At 49.7% G+C, this 18,335-nt stretch overlaps 1 protein-coding gene across 1 annotated transcript in view; it reads left to right on the top strand.

The window, feature by feature from the left end:
* LOC143285661 (spermine oxidase-like) overlaps window positions 1-15,255 on the top strand; it is a 42,734-nt gene extending 27,479 nt beyond the window's left edge. The window contains exons 8-11 of the mRNA XM_076593059.1: window positions 8-805; window positions 6,660-6,859; window positions 8,059-8,167; window positions 13,248-15,255. Coding sequence (XP_076449174.1) covers window positions 8-805; window positions 6,660-6,859; window positions 8,059-8,167; window positions 13,248-13,376 — 1,236 coding nt within the window. The 3' untranslated portion in view covers window positions 13,377-15,255. The remainder of the gene's footprint in view (window positions 1-7; window positions 806-6,659; window positions 6,860-8,058; window positions 8,168-13,247) is intronic.
* The last annotated feature ends 3,080 nt before the right edge of the window (window positions 15,256-18,335 follow it).

Below are 18,335 nucleotides of genomic sequence, written 5' to 3'. Positions count from 1 at the left end.
AACATAGTGTAGGTTGCCCTGTGTGGCAGGCTCCGGGCAGTACGTGTTCTGCCCTGGACACGGGACCAAGGAGACCACAGGAGGCATCGCTGAAGTCTTCAACCATCTGCTGAGAGACTCGGTACCACCTGAACACGTGCGTTTGAACAAGGTGGTCAAAAAAATTCACTGGTCTGCAGACGTCATTCTCCCAGCTGATGAGGAAGTCAGTGCCGGAACCACACCGTCAGATGACGACCTGGACCGCTGCAGTCTGCCGGACGGAAGGCAGCACAGCACCGACAGCCTGACTGTGGACCCACAGCGTGATGCACGTGCGGCAGAAGGCAGACACAGCGACACGCTTCATCCCCACCCAGCTGAAGAGCACACGGACCAAACTGTCAGCAGCAACTGTCAAACCTCGCACAGAAACCCGAAAGACGATTATATTTCCGAGAGAACCGCGAGCGATTACGCAGTCAGGATCGAGTGCGAAGATGGCGACATATTCTACGCAGACCACGTGATCGTGACAGCCTCCATGGGGGTCCTAAAAGAGAACCCCCAGCTGTTCGTCCCTCCCTTGCCTGACCGGTACCGTGACGCCATCTCCTCCTTTGGCTTTGGGGCCATCACCAAGGCGTTCCTGTTCTGGGAGGGGGACGAGGGGACCTCTCTGCATCACCACCCTCCCTCTGTCTCGCCTCCCGATGACCACTGGCAAAGGCGCATGTTCGGAAATGACGTAGAAGGCGTCATTCCTCTGTGGCTGGATGACGTCAAGCCCCAGTTCAAGTCGGCCAGATACAAGGAGACCATGTCGGTAGGTACTGTGTGCTGCGGCGTACTTCACCTTGCTACAGTGTAGTTCATTACGATGCAGTGCACTTCACCTTGCTACAGTGTAGTTCATTACGATGCAGTGCACTTCACCTTGCTACAGTGTAGTTCATTACGATGCAGTGCGCTTCACCTTGCTACAGTGTAGTTCATTACGATGCAGTGCACTTCACCTTGCTACAGTGTAGTTCATTACGATGCAGTGCGCTTCACCTTGCTACAGTGTAGTTAATTACGATGCAGTGCACTTCACCTTGCTACAGTGTAGTTCATTACGATGCAGTGCGCTTCACCTTGCTACAGTGTAGTTCATTACGATGCAGTGCGCTTCACCTTGCTACAGTGTAGTTCATTACGATGCAGTGCACTTCACCTTGCTACAGAGTAGTTCATTACGATGCAGTGCACTTCACCTTGCTACAGTGTAGTTCATTACGATGCAGTGCACTTCAGTGTAGCTCATTACAATGCAATGCACTACAGTGCAGTTCATTACGATGCAGTGCGCTTCACCTTGCTACAGAGTAGTTCATTACGATGCAGTGCGCTTCACCTTGCTACAGAGTAGTTCATTACGATGCAGTGCACTTCACCTTGCTACAGTGTAGTTAATTACGATGCAGTGCACTTCACCTTGCTACAGTGTAGTTAATTACGATGCAGTGCACTTCACCTTGCTACAGTGTAGTTAATTACGATGCAGTGCACTTCACCTTGCTACAGTGTAGTTAATTACGATGCAGTGCACTTCACCTTGCTACAGTGTAGTTCATTACGATGCATTGCACTTCACCTTGCTACAGTGTAGTTCATTACAATGCATTGTACTACAGTGTAGCTCATTACAATGCAATGTACTACAGTGTAGTTCATTACAATGCAATGCACTTCAGTGTAGTTCATTACAATGCAGTACTCTTCAGTGTAGTTCATTACAATGCAGTACACTTCAGTGTAGTTCATTACAATGCAGTACACTTCAGTGTAGTTCATTACAATGCAATGCACTTCAGTGTAGTTCATTACAATGCAGTACACTTCAGTGTAGTTCATTACAATGCAGTGCACTTCACCTTGCTACAGAGTAGTTCATTACAATGCAATGCACTTATCGATATCAGGCACAATGAAAGGGCCAATGTCAAGCACAGCACAGTGAAAGGGCCGATATCAAGCACAGTAAATGGGCCGATATCAAGCACAGTGAAAGGGCCGATATCAAGCACAGTAAATGGGCCGATATCAAGCACAGTGAAAGGGCCGATATCAAACACAGTGAAAGGGCCGATATCAAACACAGCACAGTGAAAGGGCCGATATCAAGCACAGCACAGTGAAAGGGCCGATATCAGATATCAAGCACAGTGAAAGGGCCGATATCAAGCACAGTGAAAGGGCCGATATCAAGCACAGTGAAAGGGCCGATATCAAGCACTGCACAGTGAAAGGGCCGATATCAAACACAGTGAAAGGGCCGATATCAAGCACAGTGAAAGGGCCGATATCAAGCACTGCACAGTGAAAGGGCCGATATCAAGCACAGCACAGTGAAAGGGCCGATATCAAGCACAGCACAGTGAAAGCGCCGATATCAAACACAGTGAGAGGGCCGATATCAAGCACAGTGAGAGGGCCGATATCAAGCACAGCACAGTGAAAGGGCCGATATCAAGCACAGTGAAAGGGCCGATATCAAGCACAGTGAAAGGGCCGATATCAAGCACAGTGAAAGGGCCGATATCAAGCACTGCACAGTGAAAGGGCCGATATCAAGCACAGCACAGTGAAAGGGCCGATATCAAGCACAGTGAAAGGGCCGATATCAAGCACAGTGAAAGGGCCGATATCAAGCACAGTGAAAGGGCCGATATCAAGCACTGCACAGTGAAAGGGCCGATATCAAGCACAGCACAGTGAAAGGGCCGATATCAAGCACAGTGAAAGGGCCGATATCAAGCACAGTGAAAGGGCCGATATCAAGCACAGTGAAAGGGCCGATATCAAGCACTGCACAGTGAAAGGGCCGATATCAAGCACAGCACAGTGAAAGGGCCGATATCAAGCACAGTGAAAGGGCCGATATCAAGCACTGCACAGTGAAAGGGCCGATATCAAGCACAGCACAGTGAAAGGGCCGATATCAAGCACAGTAAATGGGCCGATATCAAGCACAGTGAAAGGGCCGATATCAAGCACAGTGAAAGGGCCGACATCAAGCACAGCACAGTGAAAGGGCCGATATCAAGCACAGTGAAAGGGCCGATATCAAGCACAGCACAGTGAAAGGGCCGATATCAAGCACAGTGAAAGGGCCGATATCAAGCACAGTGAAAGGGCCGATATCAAGCACAGTGAAAGGAAGGGTGTGCAGCAGGTAAACGACTGAAATAAAAACAAGCAGGAAAATGGACAGCACTCAGGGATCACGCTTGCAGTGACACAGGCGCACATACCGACACAGAACACGGAGTCACGCACACACAGACACACAGCGTGCACACAACAGCCTGCTGTCTGACGGACACCACGACACAGCAGTCCGCCGACAAAGGACTGACCAGTACTCTGTCCTTCCTACAACAAAGGACTGACCAGTACTCTGTCCTTCCTACAACAAAGGACTGACCAGTACTCTGTCCTTCCTACAACAAAGGACTGACCAGTACTCTGTCCTTCCTACAACAAAGGACTGACCAGTACTCTGTCCTTCCTACAACAAAGGACTGACCAGTACTCTGTCCTTCCTACAACAAAGGACTGACCAGTACTCTGTCCTTCCTACAACAAAGGACTGACACTGTCCTTCCTACAACAGTCAGTCACAAAGGACTGACCAGTACTCTGTCCTTCCTACAACAAAGGACTGACCAGTACTCTGTCCTTCCTACAACAAAGGACTGACCAGTACTCTGTCCTTCCTACAACAAAGGACTGACCAGTACTCTGTCCTTCCTACAACAAAGGACTGACCAGTACTCTGTCCTTCCTACAACAAAGGACTGACCAGTACTCTGTCCTTCCTACAACAAAGGACTGACCAGTACTCTGTCCTTCCTACAACAAAGGACTGACACTGTCCTTCCTACAACAGTCAGTCACAAAGGACTGACCAGTACTCTGTCCTTCCTACAACAAAGGACTGACCAGTACTCTGTCCTTCCTACAACAAAGGACTGACCAGTACTCTGTCCTTCCTACAACAAAGGACTGACCAGTACTCTGTCCTTCCTACAACAAAGGACTGACCAGTACTCTGTCCTTCCTACAACAAAGGACTGACCAGTACTCTGTCCTTCCTACAACAAAGGACTGACCAGTACTCTGTCCTTCCTACAACAAAGGACTGACCAGTACTCTGTCCTTCCTACAACAAAGGACTGACCAGTACTCTGTCCTTCCTACAACAAAGGACTGACACTGTCCTTCCTACAACAGTCAGTCACAAAGGACTGACCAGTAATCTGTCCTTCCTACAACTGACCAGTACTCTGTCCTTCCTACAACAAAGGACTGACCAGTACTCTGTCCTTCCTACAACAAAGGACTGACACTGTCCTTCCTACAACAGTCAGTCACAAAGGACTGACCAGTAATCTGTCCTTCCTACAACTGACCAGTACTCTGTCCTTCCTACAACGACTCTGACCAGTACTCTGTCCTTCCTACAACTGACCAGTACTCTGTCCTTCCTACAACAAAGGACTGACCAGTACTCTGTCCTTCCTACAACGACACTGACCAGTACACTGTCCTTCCTACAACTGACCAGTACTCTGTCCTTCCTACAACATAGGACTGACCAGTACTCTGTCCTTCCTACGACGACACTGACCAGTACTCTGTCCTTCCTACAACATAGGACTGACCAGTACTCTGTCCTTCCTACAACAAAGGACTGACCAGTACTCTGTCCTTCCTACAAAAAAGGACTGACCAGTACTCTGTCCTTCCTACAACGACACTGACCAGTACTCTGTCCTTCCTACAACAAAGGACTGACCAGTACTCTGTCCTTCCTACAACATAGGACTGACCAGTACTCTGTCCTTCCCACAACGACACTGACCAGTACTCTGTCCTTCCTACAACGACACTGACCAGTACTCTGTCCTTCCTACAACAAAGGACTGACCAGTACTCTGTCCTTCCTACAACATAGGACTGACCAGTACTCTGTCCTTCCTACAACATAGGACTGACCAGTACTCTGTCCTTCCTACAACGACACTGACCAGTACTCTGTCCTTCCTACAACGACACTGACCAGTACTCTGTCCTTCCTACAACATAGGACTGACCAGTACTCTGTCCTTCCTACAACGACACTGACCAGTAGTCTGTCCTTCCTACAACAACACTGACCAGTACACTGTCCTTCCTACAACTGACCAGTACTCTGTCCTTCCTACAACATAGGACTGACCAGTACTCTGTCCTTCCTACAACATAGGACTGACCAGTACTCTGTCCTTCCTACAACGACACTGACCAGTAGTCTGTCCTTCCTACAACAACACTGACCAGTACACTGTCCTTCCTACAACTGACCAGTACTCTGTCCTTCCTACAACGACGCTGACCAGTACTCTGTCCTTCCTACAACATAGGACTGACCAGTACTCTGTCCTTTCTACAACGACACTGACCAGTACTCTGTCCTTCCTACAACGACACTGACCAGTAGTCTGTCCTTCCTACAACAACACTGACCAGTACACTGTCCTTCCTACAACTGACCAGTACTCTGTCCTTCCTACAACGACACTGACCAGTACTCTGTCCTTCCTACAACATAGGACTGACCAGTACTCTGTCCTTCCTACAACTGACCAGTACTCTGTCCTTCCTACAACATAGGACTGACCAGTACTCTGTCCTTCCTACAACGACACTGACCAGTACTCTGTCCTTCCTACAACTGACCAGTACTCTGTCCTTCCTACAACATAGGACTGACCAGTACTCTGTCCTTCCTACAACTGACCAGTACTCTGTCCTTCCTACAACATAGGTCTGACCAGTACTCTGTCCTTCCTACAACATAGGACTGACCAGTACTCTGTCCATCCTACAACGCTGACCAGTAGTCTGTCCTTCCTACAACGACACTGACCAGTACTCTGTCCTTCCTACAACGACACTGACCAGTAGTCTGTCCTTCCTACAACGACACTGACCAGTAGTCTGTCCTTCCTACAACGACACTGACCAGTACTCTGTCCTTCCTACAACATAGGACTGACCAGTACTCTGTCCTTCCTACAACTGACCAGTACTCTGTCCTTCCTACAACATAGGACTGACCAGTACTCTGTCCTTCCTACAACATAGGACTGACCAGTACTCTGTCCTTCCTACAACGCTGACCAGTACTCTGTCCTTCCTACAACTGACCAGTACTCTGTCCTTCCTACAACATAGGGCTGACCAGTACTCTGTCCTTCCTACAACATAGGACTGACCAGTACTCTGTCCTTCCTACAACATAGGGCTGACCAGTACTCGGTCCTTCCTACAACATAGGGCTGACCAGTACTCTGTCCTTCCTACAACGCTGACCAGTACTCTGTCCCTACAGGACGGCCATCACACTGACCAGTACTCTGTGCCTACAGAACGGCCATCACACTGACCAGTACTCTGTGCCTACAGGACGGCCATCACACTGACCAGTACTCTGTCCCTACAGGACGGCCATCACACTGACCAGTACTCTGTGCCTACAGAACGGCCATCACACTGACCAGTACTCTGTGCCTACAGGACGGCCATCACACTGACCAGTACTCTGTGCCTACAGGACGGCCATCACACTGACCAGTACTCTGTGCCTACAGGACGGCCGGCAGTGGTGGCAGGACGTGTGCATGCTGACCCCTGTCCGCACACACCGCTGCTGCATCGTGGCCTGGGCCGGTGGGGAGGCTGCTACTGTCATGGAAACACTTCCGGAGTCAGAGGTCAAGGACGTTCTGCACGAGTTGCTGGCCTTCTTCCTTGGCAAGCCTGAATTGCCTGCCCCTTCTCGACTCCTGAGGTCAGAATTGTGTGAAGTGTCTTCCAGAGAGAGGGGAGGTGAGGGGGTGGGGTGGGGGTGGTGGGTGGGGGGGTGAGGGGATCAGAGCAAGAGGACCCGTGTAGCAGAGTGAAGTCTTTGTGGTGTCATGGTCTTTGCAGACAGAAGGAAGAAAAGGGAATGGGGAAGTCAGCAGTGGTCAATGTATGCAGAAGGCTAAATTCCCATATGGTTGGTCAGTTTTGTGGATGGGTTTCTCTTTTTAATCGCTCACTTCTGGCTGCTGGACAAACCAGTGAAGATATCAGCCATTGCCACGTGAGGACACACGTTATGGCTCACTTCTGGCTGCTGGACAAACCAGTGAAGATATCAGCCAGTGCCACGTGAGGACACACGTTATGGCTCACTTCTGGCTGCTGGACAAACCAGTGAAGATATCAGCCAGTGCCACGTGAGGACACACGTTATGGCTCACTTCTGGCTGCTGGACAAACCAGTGAAGATATCAGCCAGTGCCACGTGAGGACACACGTTATGGCTCACTTCTGGCTGCTGGACAAACCAGTGAAGATATCAGCCAGTGCCACGTGAGGACACACGTTATGGCTCACTTCTGGCTGCTGGACAAACCAGTGAAGATATCAGCCATTGCCACGTGAAGACACACGTTATGGCTCACTTCTGGCTGCTGGACAAACCAGTGAAGATATCAGCCATTGCCACGTGAGGACACACGTTATGGCTCACTTCTGGCTGCTGGACAAACCAGTGAAGATATCAGCCATTGCCACGTGAGGACACACGTTATGGCTCACTTCTGGCTGCTGGACAAACCAGTGAAGATAGCTATTGCCACGTGAGGACACACGTTATGGCTCACTTCTGGCTGCTGGACAAACCAGTGAAGATAGCTATTGCCACGTGAGGACACACGTTACGGGGAAAGCGTGAAATAAGGCTCTGTCTAAAAACTCCACACGGAAATCTTTGCTGACAGTGCTTTTGTGCCGACTGTGAATCTGGAATGGTTTCAGCAAATTCGTCATTTCATTCAAGTGACTTGAAGCGTTCAGCAGTGAAGCCTTGATCATTGATATTATCATTATCATGATACATGGTAGTTAACGCGAGTGTGTGTGCGCGCATGTGTGTGTGTGTATGTGTGTGTGTGTGTGTGTGTGTGTGTGTGTGTGTGTGTGTGTGTGAGATGTGTACAGGACCAAGTGGCACTCGAACCCTCACACCCGCGGGGCCTACAGCTACCTGGCCACAGGCCTGCCTCTGGACCTGCACCACCTGCTGCCCCGTCCCCTGCCCTCCCCCCAGGTCAGTCTGTACACACACATCACCCACCCCCTACCCTCCCCCCAGGTCAGTCTGTACACACACATCACCCACCCCCTTCCCTCCCCCCAGGTCAGTCTGTACACACACATCACCCCCCCCCCCCTACCCTCCCCCCAGGTCAGTCTGTACACACACATCACCCCCCCCCCCTACCCTCCCCCCAGGTCAGTCTGTACACACACATCATCCCCCCCCCCTACCCTCCCCCCAGGTCAGTCTGTACACACACATCACACACCCCCTGCCCTCCCCCCAGGTCAGTCTGTACACACACATCACCCACCCCCTGCCTTCCCCCCAGGTCAGTCTGTACACACACATCACCCACCCCCTACCCTCCCCCCAGGTCAGTCTGTACACACACATCACCCACCCCTTACCCTCCCCCCAGGTCAGTCTGTACACACACATCACACACCCCCTGCCTTCCCCCCCAGGTCAGTCTGTACACACACATCACCCACCCCCTGCCTTCCCCCCCAGGTCAGTCTGTACACACACATCACCCACACCTTACCCTCCCCCCAGGTCAGTCTGTACACACACATCACCCACCCCTTACCCTCCCCCCAGGTCAGTCTGTACACACACATCACCCACCCCTTACCCTCCCCCCAGGTCAGTCTGTACACACACATCACCCACCCCTTACCCTCCCCCCAGGTCAGTCTGTACACACACATCACCCACCCCCTGCCCTCCCCCCAGGTCAGTCTGTACACACACATCACCCACCCCCTGCCTTCCCCCCAGGTCAGTCTGTACACACACATCACCCACCCCCTGCCCTCCCCCCAGGTCAGTCTGTACACACACATAAACCCAGACCCTGCCTTCCCCCCAGGTCAGTCTGTACACACACATCACCCACCCCCTACCCTCCCCCCAGGTCAGTCTGTACACACACATCACCCCCCCCCCTACCCTCCCCCCAGGTCAGTCTGTACACACACATCACCCACCCCCTACCCTCCCCCCAGGTCAGTCTGTACACACACATCATCCCCCCCCCCTACCCTCCCCCCAGGTCAGTCTGTACACACACATCACCCACCCCTTACCCTCCCCCCAGGTCAGTCTGTACACACACATCACACACCCCCTGCCTTCCCCCCCAGGTCAGTCTGTACACACACATCACCCACCCCCTTCCCTCCCCCCAGGTCAGTCTGTACACACACATCACCCACCCCTTACCCTCCCCCCAGGTCAGTCTGTACACACACATCACCCACCCCCTTCCCTCCCCCCAGGTCAGTCTGTACACACACATCACCCACCCCCTGCCTTCCCCCCAGGTCAGTCTGTACACACACATCACCCACCCCCTGCCTTCCCCCCAGGTCAGTCTGTACACACACATCACCCACCCCTTACCCTCCCCCCAGGTCAGTCTGTACACACACATCACCCACCCCCTGCCTTCCCCCCCAGGTCAGTCTGTACACACACATCACCCACACCTTACCCTCCCCCCAGGTCAGTCTGTACACACACATCACACACCCCCTGCCTTCCCCCCCAGGTCAGTCTGTACACACACATCACACACCCCCTGCCTTCCCCCCCAGGTCAGTCTGTACACACACATCACACACCCCCTGCCTTCCCCCCCAGGTCAGTCTGTACACACACATCACACACCCCCTGCCTTCCCCCCCAGGTCAGTCTGTACACACACATCACCCACACCTTACCCTCCCCCCAGGTCAGTCTGTACACACACATCACCCACACCTTACCCTCCCCCCAGGTCAGTCTGTACACACACATCACCCACACCTTACCCTCCCCCCAGGTCAGTCTGTACACACACATCACCCCCCCCCCTTCCCTCCCCCCAGGTCAGTCTGTACACACACATCACCCACCCCCTGCCTTCCCCCCCAGGTCAGTCTGCACACACACATCACCCACCCCTTACTTTCCCCCCAGGTCAGTCTGTACACACACATCACCCACCCCTTACCCTCCCCCCAGGTCAGTCTGTACACACACATCACCCACCCCTTACCCTTCCCCCAGGTCAGTCTGTACACACACATCACCCACCCCCTGCCTTCCCCCCCAGGTCAGTCTGTACACACACATCACCCACCCCCTTCCCTCCCCCCAGGTCAGTCTGTACACACACATCACCCACCCCTTACCCTCCCCCCAGGTCAGTCTGTACACACACATCACCCACCCCCTTCCCTCCCCCCAGGTCAGTCTGTACACACACATCACCCACCCCCTGCCTTCCCCCCAGGTCAGTCTGTACACACACATCACCCACCCCCTGCCTTCCCCCCAGGTCAGTCTGTACACACACATCACCCAGACCCTGCCTTCCCCCCCAGGTCAGTCTGTACACACACATCACCCAGACCCTGCCTTCCCCCCCAGGTCAGTCTGTACACACACATCACCCACCCCCTGCCCTCCCCCCAGGTCAGTCTGTACACACACATCACCCAGACCCTGCCTTCCCCCCCAGGTCAGTCTGTACACACACATCACCCACCCCTTACCCTCCCCCCAGGTCAGTCTGTACACACACATCACCCAGACCCTGCCCTCCCCCCAGGTCAGTCTGTACACACACATCACCCACCCCCTTCCCTCCCCCCAGGTCAGTCTGTACACACACATCACCCACCCCCTGCCCTCCCCCCAGGTCAGTCTGTACACACACATCACCCACCCCCTACCCTCCCCCCAGGTCAGTCTGTACACACACATCACCCACCCCCTTCCCTCCCCCCAGGTCAGTCTGTACACACACATCACACACCCCCTGCCTTCCCCCCAGGTCAGTCTGTACACACACATCACCCAGACCCTGCCTTCCCCCCAGGTCAGTCTGTACACACACATCACCCAGACCCTGCCTTCCCCCCCAGGTCAGTCTGTACACACACATCACCCACCCCCCTACCTTCCCCCCCAGGTCAGTCTGTACACACACATCACCCACCCCCCTACCCTCCCCCCAGGTCAGTCTGTACACACACATCACCCACCCCTACACATCACCCACCCCCTACCTTCCCCCCAGGTCAGTCTGTCACCACACATCACCCACCCCCTACCCTCCCCCAGGTCAGTCTGTACAACACACGTCGCCCCCCCCTCCCCCCATGTTGTCAGTCTGTACACACACATCACCCACCCCCTTCCCTCCCCCAGGTCAGTCTGTACACTGCTGTCTGTGCCGTGTTCACACCAACAGTTGTGTACACACACACACATAGACACACACACACACACACACACACACAGACACACAGACACACACACAGACACACACACACTCACACAGAGGCTGTCACATGTTGCTGGGGAAGCTTTAATCTTGTTGTTAAACGTTATATGATACCTCCACCCCCCCCGGACCCCCCATCGCCCACCCCCTACCCCGCCCCTTTCATATTTTGTTGCCGATGTGTCACAGAACGGTTATGGCCATGTGTTCATTACACGCACGTGCATCTACGATAGGAGTTGAGGTTGAAAAACGAAAAAAAACAACAACGAAACAGCCCAAAGGCTTGATGGCGTTGGTGTGTGTGGCGGACAGTTGATGTTGGTGTGTTGATGTTGGTGTGTGTGGACAGTTGATGTGTTGGTGTGTTGATGTTGGTGTTTGTGGACAGTTGATGTTGGTGTGTGTGGACAGGTGATGTTGGTGTGTGTGGGCAGGTGATGTTGGCATGTGTGGACAGTTGATGTTGGTGTGTGTGGACAGGTGATGTTGGTGTGTGTGGGCAGTTGATGTGTTGGTGTGTGTGACAGTTGATGTGTTGGTGTGTGTGGACAGTTGATGCTGGTTTGTGTGTGGACAGTTGATGCTAGTTTGTGTGTGGGCAGTTGAAGTTGGTGTGTGTGGACAGTTGATGTGTTGGTGTGTGTGGACAGTTGATGCTGGTTTGTGTGTGGGCAGTTGATGTTGGTGTGTGTGGACAGTTGATGCTGGTGTGTGCGGACAGTTGATGCTGGTGTGTGTGGACAGTTGATGTGTTGGTGTGTGTGGACAGTTGATGCTGGTGTGTGCGGACAGTTGATGCTGGTGTGTGTGGACAGTTGATGTGTTGGTGTGTGTGGACAGTTGATTTTGGTGTGTGTGTGGACAGTTGATGTTGGTGTGTGTGGACAGTTGATGTTGGTGTGTGTGGACAGTTGATGCTGGTGTGTGTGGACAGTTGATGTCGGTGTGTGTGGACAGTTGATGTTGTTGTGTGTGTGACAGTTGATGTGTTGGTGTGTGTGGACAGTTGATGTGTTGGTGTGTGCGGACAGTTGATGTCGGTGTGTGTGGACAGTTGATGTTGGTGTGTGTGGACAGGTGATTTTGGTGTGTGTGTGGACAGTTGATGTTGTTGTGTGTGTGACAGTTGATGTTGGTGTGTGTGACAGTTGATGTGTTGTTGTGTGCGGACAGTTGATGTGTTGGTGTGTGTAGTTGATGTTGGTGTGTGTGGACAGTTCATGTCGGTGTGTGTGGACAGTTGATGTTGGTGTGTGTGGGCAGTTGATGTTGGTGTGTGTGGACAGTTGATGTTGGTGTGTGTGGACAGTTGATGTTGGTGTGTGTGGACAGTTGATGCTGGTGTGTGTGGACAGTTGATGTCGGTGTGTGTGGACAGTTGATGTCTGTGTGTGTGGACAGTTGATGTGTTGGTGTGTGTGGACAGGTGATGTTGGTGTGTGTGGGCAGTTGATGTTGGTGTGTGTGGACAGTTGATGTGTTGTGTGTGTGGACAGGTGATGTTGGTGTGTGTGGGCAGTTGATGTGTCGGTGTGTGGACAGTTGATGTGTCGGTGTGTGTGGGCAGTTGATGTTGGTGTGTGTGGACAGTTGATGTGTCGGTGTGTGTGGACAGTTGATGTTGGTGTGTGTGGACAGTTGATGTTGGTGTGTGTGTGGACAGTTGATGTTGGTGTGTGTGGGCAGTTGATTTTGGTGTGTGTGGACAGTTGATGTGTTGGTGTGTGTGGACAGTTGATTTTGGTGTGTGTGGACAGTTGATGTTGGTGTGTGTGGACAGTTGATGTTGATGTTGGTGTGTGTGGGCAGAGGCCTGTGGTGCAGTTGGCAGGAGAGGCGTGCAGCCCGCACCACTACTCCACTCTGCACGGGGCACTGCAGTCAGGCCGCCAGGCGGCGCAGCACATCCTACATCATCACAACCTGCCGTTGTCGTAAACACTTTGTGGTGTCTCTGCACATGTTGGCATCAAAACTGCAACGTTTTCATCCCCTGGTCTGTTGCTGGACTGGGTGTTATTTGTTACTTGTTGCCATTCATTATCTTTGAACGTTTTCATCCCCTGGTCTGTTGCTGGACTGGGTGTTATTTGTTACTTGTTGCCATTCATTATCTTTGAACGTTTTCATCCCCTGGTCTGTTGCTGGACTGAGTGTTATTTGTTACTTGTTGCCATTCATTATCTTTGAACGTTTTCATCCCCTGGTCTGTTGCTGGACTGAGTGTTATTTGTTACTTGTTGCCATTCATTATCTTTGAACGTTTTCATCCCCTGGTCTGTTGCTGGACTGAGTGTTATTTGTTACTTGTTGCCATTCATTATCTTTGAACGTTTTCAGATGCTTCGGATTTGCCATCAGTTTTTCATAGTCCGCTGTAGATTGTTTACCCTTGTTAACGACCCCTGTGGAATGTCTGGTATTCTTCCACTTGAAAATTTCAAGAAAATGTTCCGACTATTTTTGTTTTATTCAAAATTCTGTTTTTACCCTTCGGTTTTCTGAGCATGTTAGTTTTTCAGAGACATATTCTTCCTTAAAAAATCCCCAGAGATCCCTTCCAAACTATGGGTAAGAATGCTTCTCCACAGCAAGGAAGAAGCCGTTCTCTCTCTCTCTCCACCCCCAATATATATATATATATATATATATATATATATATATATAGAGAGAGAGAGAGAGAGAGAGATATATATATATATATATACACATATATATAGTGATACACATATATATAGTGATAAGAAACCAGGGAGAGCTGGACAGTACAAGGTCTTCAGAGAAGATGGCCCCCTCAGTCAAGTGTTTCGGCCCTTAACTCCGTACACTGCAATGGGGCCGGGCCGCACCCAGGTCATGACTCCTGGATGCCCTTGTATTGCCGCCTTTTTTTGTCCTGGTCCTCGGCAGGTTCGAACCTCTCTTTCTCCCTTTTCATTAAATATATATGTGCTATTGTAACTGATGTAGATTAGCAAGGACAGATCAGAAGAATGAGCCATGCCTAAAATCTTAATCCTGGAATAAAAACACGTTTTGACTTCTGAGTTCTGCCTCCTCTCTTGCATAATGATATATTCTGAATTTTTATTGTTTTCAATTAACAAGCATATTTATTTGCGCAGTAAGAATTGCTGGATGAAAATGTTGCCCTTCGCAATATATTTTCATGTAATGCCGTTGTGACAAGCTGTGTTTGATGGTGTGCAAGGTGTTTGGCTGTCAGCGAACAGCTGTGGGCCCAGTGGGCCACAAAACTCCATGACAATAACAGCAGTCTTTGAGGGCTATGAAGACTTCAACAACTGCGTCCTAGCGTGTGTCACCACAAATAAACTGGCAGGAGATAGAGCAGCATTCGTGGGGCAACGATATCGAATGATGAAAGAGTAAAAGCGCCAGGTTCTCTCTTTTCATGATGATTTTTTCTCTCCAAAAAGTCATTTTCATTTATGTGCACGTTTGTAGGCTGGAGTATAAAAAGTCATTTTCATTTATGTGCACGTTTGTAGGCTGGAGTATAAAAAGTCATTTTCATTTATGTGCGAGATTCCACACGTGTGTAGGCTGGAGTATAAAAAGTCATTTTCATTTATGTGCGAGATTCCACACGTGTGTAGGCTGGAGTATAAAAAGACATTTTCATTTATGTGCGAGATTCCACACGTGTGTAGGCTGGAGTATAAAAAGACATTTTCATTTATGTGCGAGATTCCACACGTGTGTAGGCTGGAGTATAAAAAGACATTTTCATTTATGTGCTAGATTCCACACGTGTGTAGGGTGGAGTATGAGAAATATAATTGACGGATATCTTCTCTTTTGTTGTTGTTGTTTTGTTTGTCGGAAGTGGGTGTGGAACAAGTTTTGTTTTCGTTGACAGTGGGTATGTGATTTTGATAATAATAATAATAATGTACATTTATATAGCGCCCTTTTTAAGAGCTCAGGGTGCTTTACATGAAAGAAACATATTACAAGTTACATAAAACATTCATGACTACTCTTTCTCAAAAAACCCTCCCTCCCACCCCTCCACGCACACTCTCCCCCTCCCACTCTACATACATCCAAAGTGAGTTGACATGGGTGGTGTAGAGAACAAGGAAGCTGAGAGTGCTTATAGATAGGTTTTATAAAGATGAGTTTTTAGTGATGAGCGAAAAGCAGAAATAGAATCAGATGCACGGATAATTTTTATTATGATGAGGAAGGTTGTTCCAGATGTGAGGAACAGCAAAGAAGAAAGAACGTTCACCATAGGTTCTTGTATTGACACGTGGAAGTTTCAAAAGGTAACAATCAGAGGAAGAGCGGAGATTTCTTGCTGGAGCGTAAACACTGATGAGGTCAGAAAGATATGTAGGTCCAGCGGAGTGGAAAGCAGAATAGCAAAGACACACAACTTTGTATTTAATTCTCGCTTCAATGGGGAGCCAGTGTAGAGTGCGGAGGTGAGGAGAAATGTGATCAGTACTTGGGACTCTGAGAGTCAGACGGGCAGCATTGTTTGGAAGTTTTTGAATTCGCTGAAGAATATTATGTGGACAGCCTATGAGAAGAGAATTACAGCAGTCAATTCGTGACAGCACAAAAGCAGAAATAAGAGTTTTAGTAGTTTCAACAGAAAGGTACTGACGGGTAGAGTTGATGAGACGAAGTTCACAACTGACTATGCGTATCAGATTTATGACCTGAGCATGCATGCTGAGATCTGAGTCAAGAATGACTCCAAGGTTCCTTGCTGATTTAGAAAACTGAACTGTGGCATCACCAACCACAATTGAGGCAGAAACAGAAATAGATGTGGACATTCCTGCAGAGGAAATAATCATAGCTTCGGTTTTGTCATCATTTAACTTTGTTGAATGTTATCCAGGATTTAACATCGAGAATACAACCCTGCATTAACAGAATCAGACTGTACTTGGTTTGGTTCTGCAGACTTTTGTAGCTGAGTATCATCAGCAAAAGAGTGACGAAGAACAGAATGGCCAGAAATGACATCAGAAAGAGGAGCAGTGTACAGAATGAACAGAACGGGGCCCAGGACAGAGCCTTGTGGCACACCATGGGAGATCAGGGTTGGATCAGACTTAAAGTTACTGACAGAGACAATCTGGAAGCGGTTGGATAGGTATGACGAAACCCAACTCAGAACTGTTGAGTGAATCCCCAAAACATGTTCAAGTCTGGAAAGGAGTATACTGTGGTCTATTGTGTCAAACGCAGCCGACATATCGAGCAAAGTTATCACAGATAGTTTACCTTCATCAACAGACAGTAACATGTCATTAACTACTTTCAACAGAACAGTTTCAGTGCTATGGGCAGATCTCTATGCTGACTGAAAAGAAGAGAACAGGTTGTTTAAAGCTAAATGATCTGAAAGTTGGGAGAGAACAATTTTTTTCAATAATTTTGGACCCAAAAGCATGGCTGGATGCAGGGCGAAAACTTTTGAGGTCATTGTGATTTAGAGTGGCTTTCTTTAGCAGGGGCTTAACATGTGCAGTTTTGTATACATCAGGGAAGACACCAGAAAAAGAATCATTTATAATGTTTGTAAGTGCAGGCAAAACAACATCCAAACACTCATACAGTTGTGGTGTGGGAAGGGGGTCCAGGTCACATGTTTTTGGAGCAGACTTTTTCAACACACTACGTACATTGTCTCTGAAACAGGTGCGAAAGCAACAATAGGAACACCTTGAAATTCTTTTCCCAATGATGTGACACAGCTGACTGTGAATCCAGTTCTTTCCCGAGGTTAACAATTTTTTAAAAGAAAAAATCCGAGAAGACACTGGACAGTACTGAACATGGATAGATAGAAGGAAGCAAAGAAGATTTTGTTCTGCCACAAAGCTTATTTGTAATGCAATATAGTTCTTTGCTTGATTTAGCTTCGGAGATCTTGGTGTTGAAAAACAGTCTTGGCTTTGTGCACAAGAAAGGTGAGATTTGTTTGCAGACAGTTAAACCAGATACCTTCCACTGTGCTTCCGCATGTCGCCTCTGTCTCTTCGCTGCCAGCAGTTCCTCACCAAGAAACCCAAACCATGGACACGACACCTTCCTGGACGACACTCTGCAACAAGATGCAGGGGCGTGCTTGTTCAGTGCTGTCTGAAGGGCAGTGTTGTGCTGGTCAGCTGAACAGTCCAGAAAGCACTAAGTCCTGATTTCAGGTCGTCGCGAAAAAGCAATATGGCGTTTTCCTTTTCTAGTTGGTTGTGTTTCGCTTCATTGAGGCATTCACTTCATATCGTCTTTCTCATTCGTCTGCTGGGTTTGAGCACTCCGTTTTTATCAGACAGGTCGGGGATGTGGCGCTGTGATGTGTAGTGTCTATATGTGGGATGTGGCGCTGTGATGTGTAGTGTCTATATGTGGGATGTGGCGCTGTGATGTGTAGTGTCTATATGTGGGATGTGGCGCTGTGATGTGAGGTGTCTATATGTGGGATGTGGCGCTGTGATGTGTAGTGTCTATATGTGGGATGTGGCGCTGTGATGTGAGGTGTCTATATGTGGGATGTGGCGCTGTGATGTGAGGTGTCTATATGTGGGATGTGGCGCTGTGATGTGTAGTGTCTATATGTGGGATGTGGCGCAGTGTCTATATGTGGGATGTGGCGCTGTGATGTGTGGTTTCTATATGTGGGATGTGGCGCTGTGATGTGTTGTCGAGTCTAAGGTATGTTTCGTATAATTTTACCCAGGATTCGCTCGAGTCGACCACCCTCTAACACAAACAGCAGACCACTTAAAATGAAATATATTTTTACATCTTTTATTCACGCATTCACACGATGTCAGAAAGAAGAGGCAGAAAGAGAACGGGACAAAATAATGTATGCTAGCTAGCCTACAGATGGAAAAGAGTGCTACACCC

This window comes from Babylonia areolata, chromosome 9, assembly GCF_041734735.1.
Source record: "Babylonia areolata isolate BAREFJ2019XMU chromosome 9, ASM4173473v1, whole genome shotgun sequence".
NCBI lineage: Eukaryota > Metazoa > Mollusca > Gastropoda > Neogastropoda > Buccinidae > Babylonia > Babylonia areolata.
Note: the sequence above shows the minus strand (reverse complement) of the source record. Positions and strands in the feature narration are given on the sequence as shown.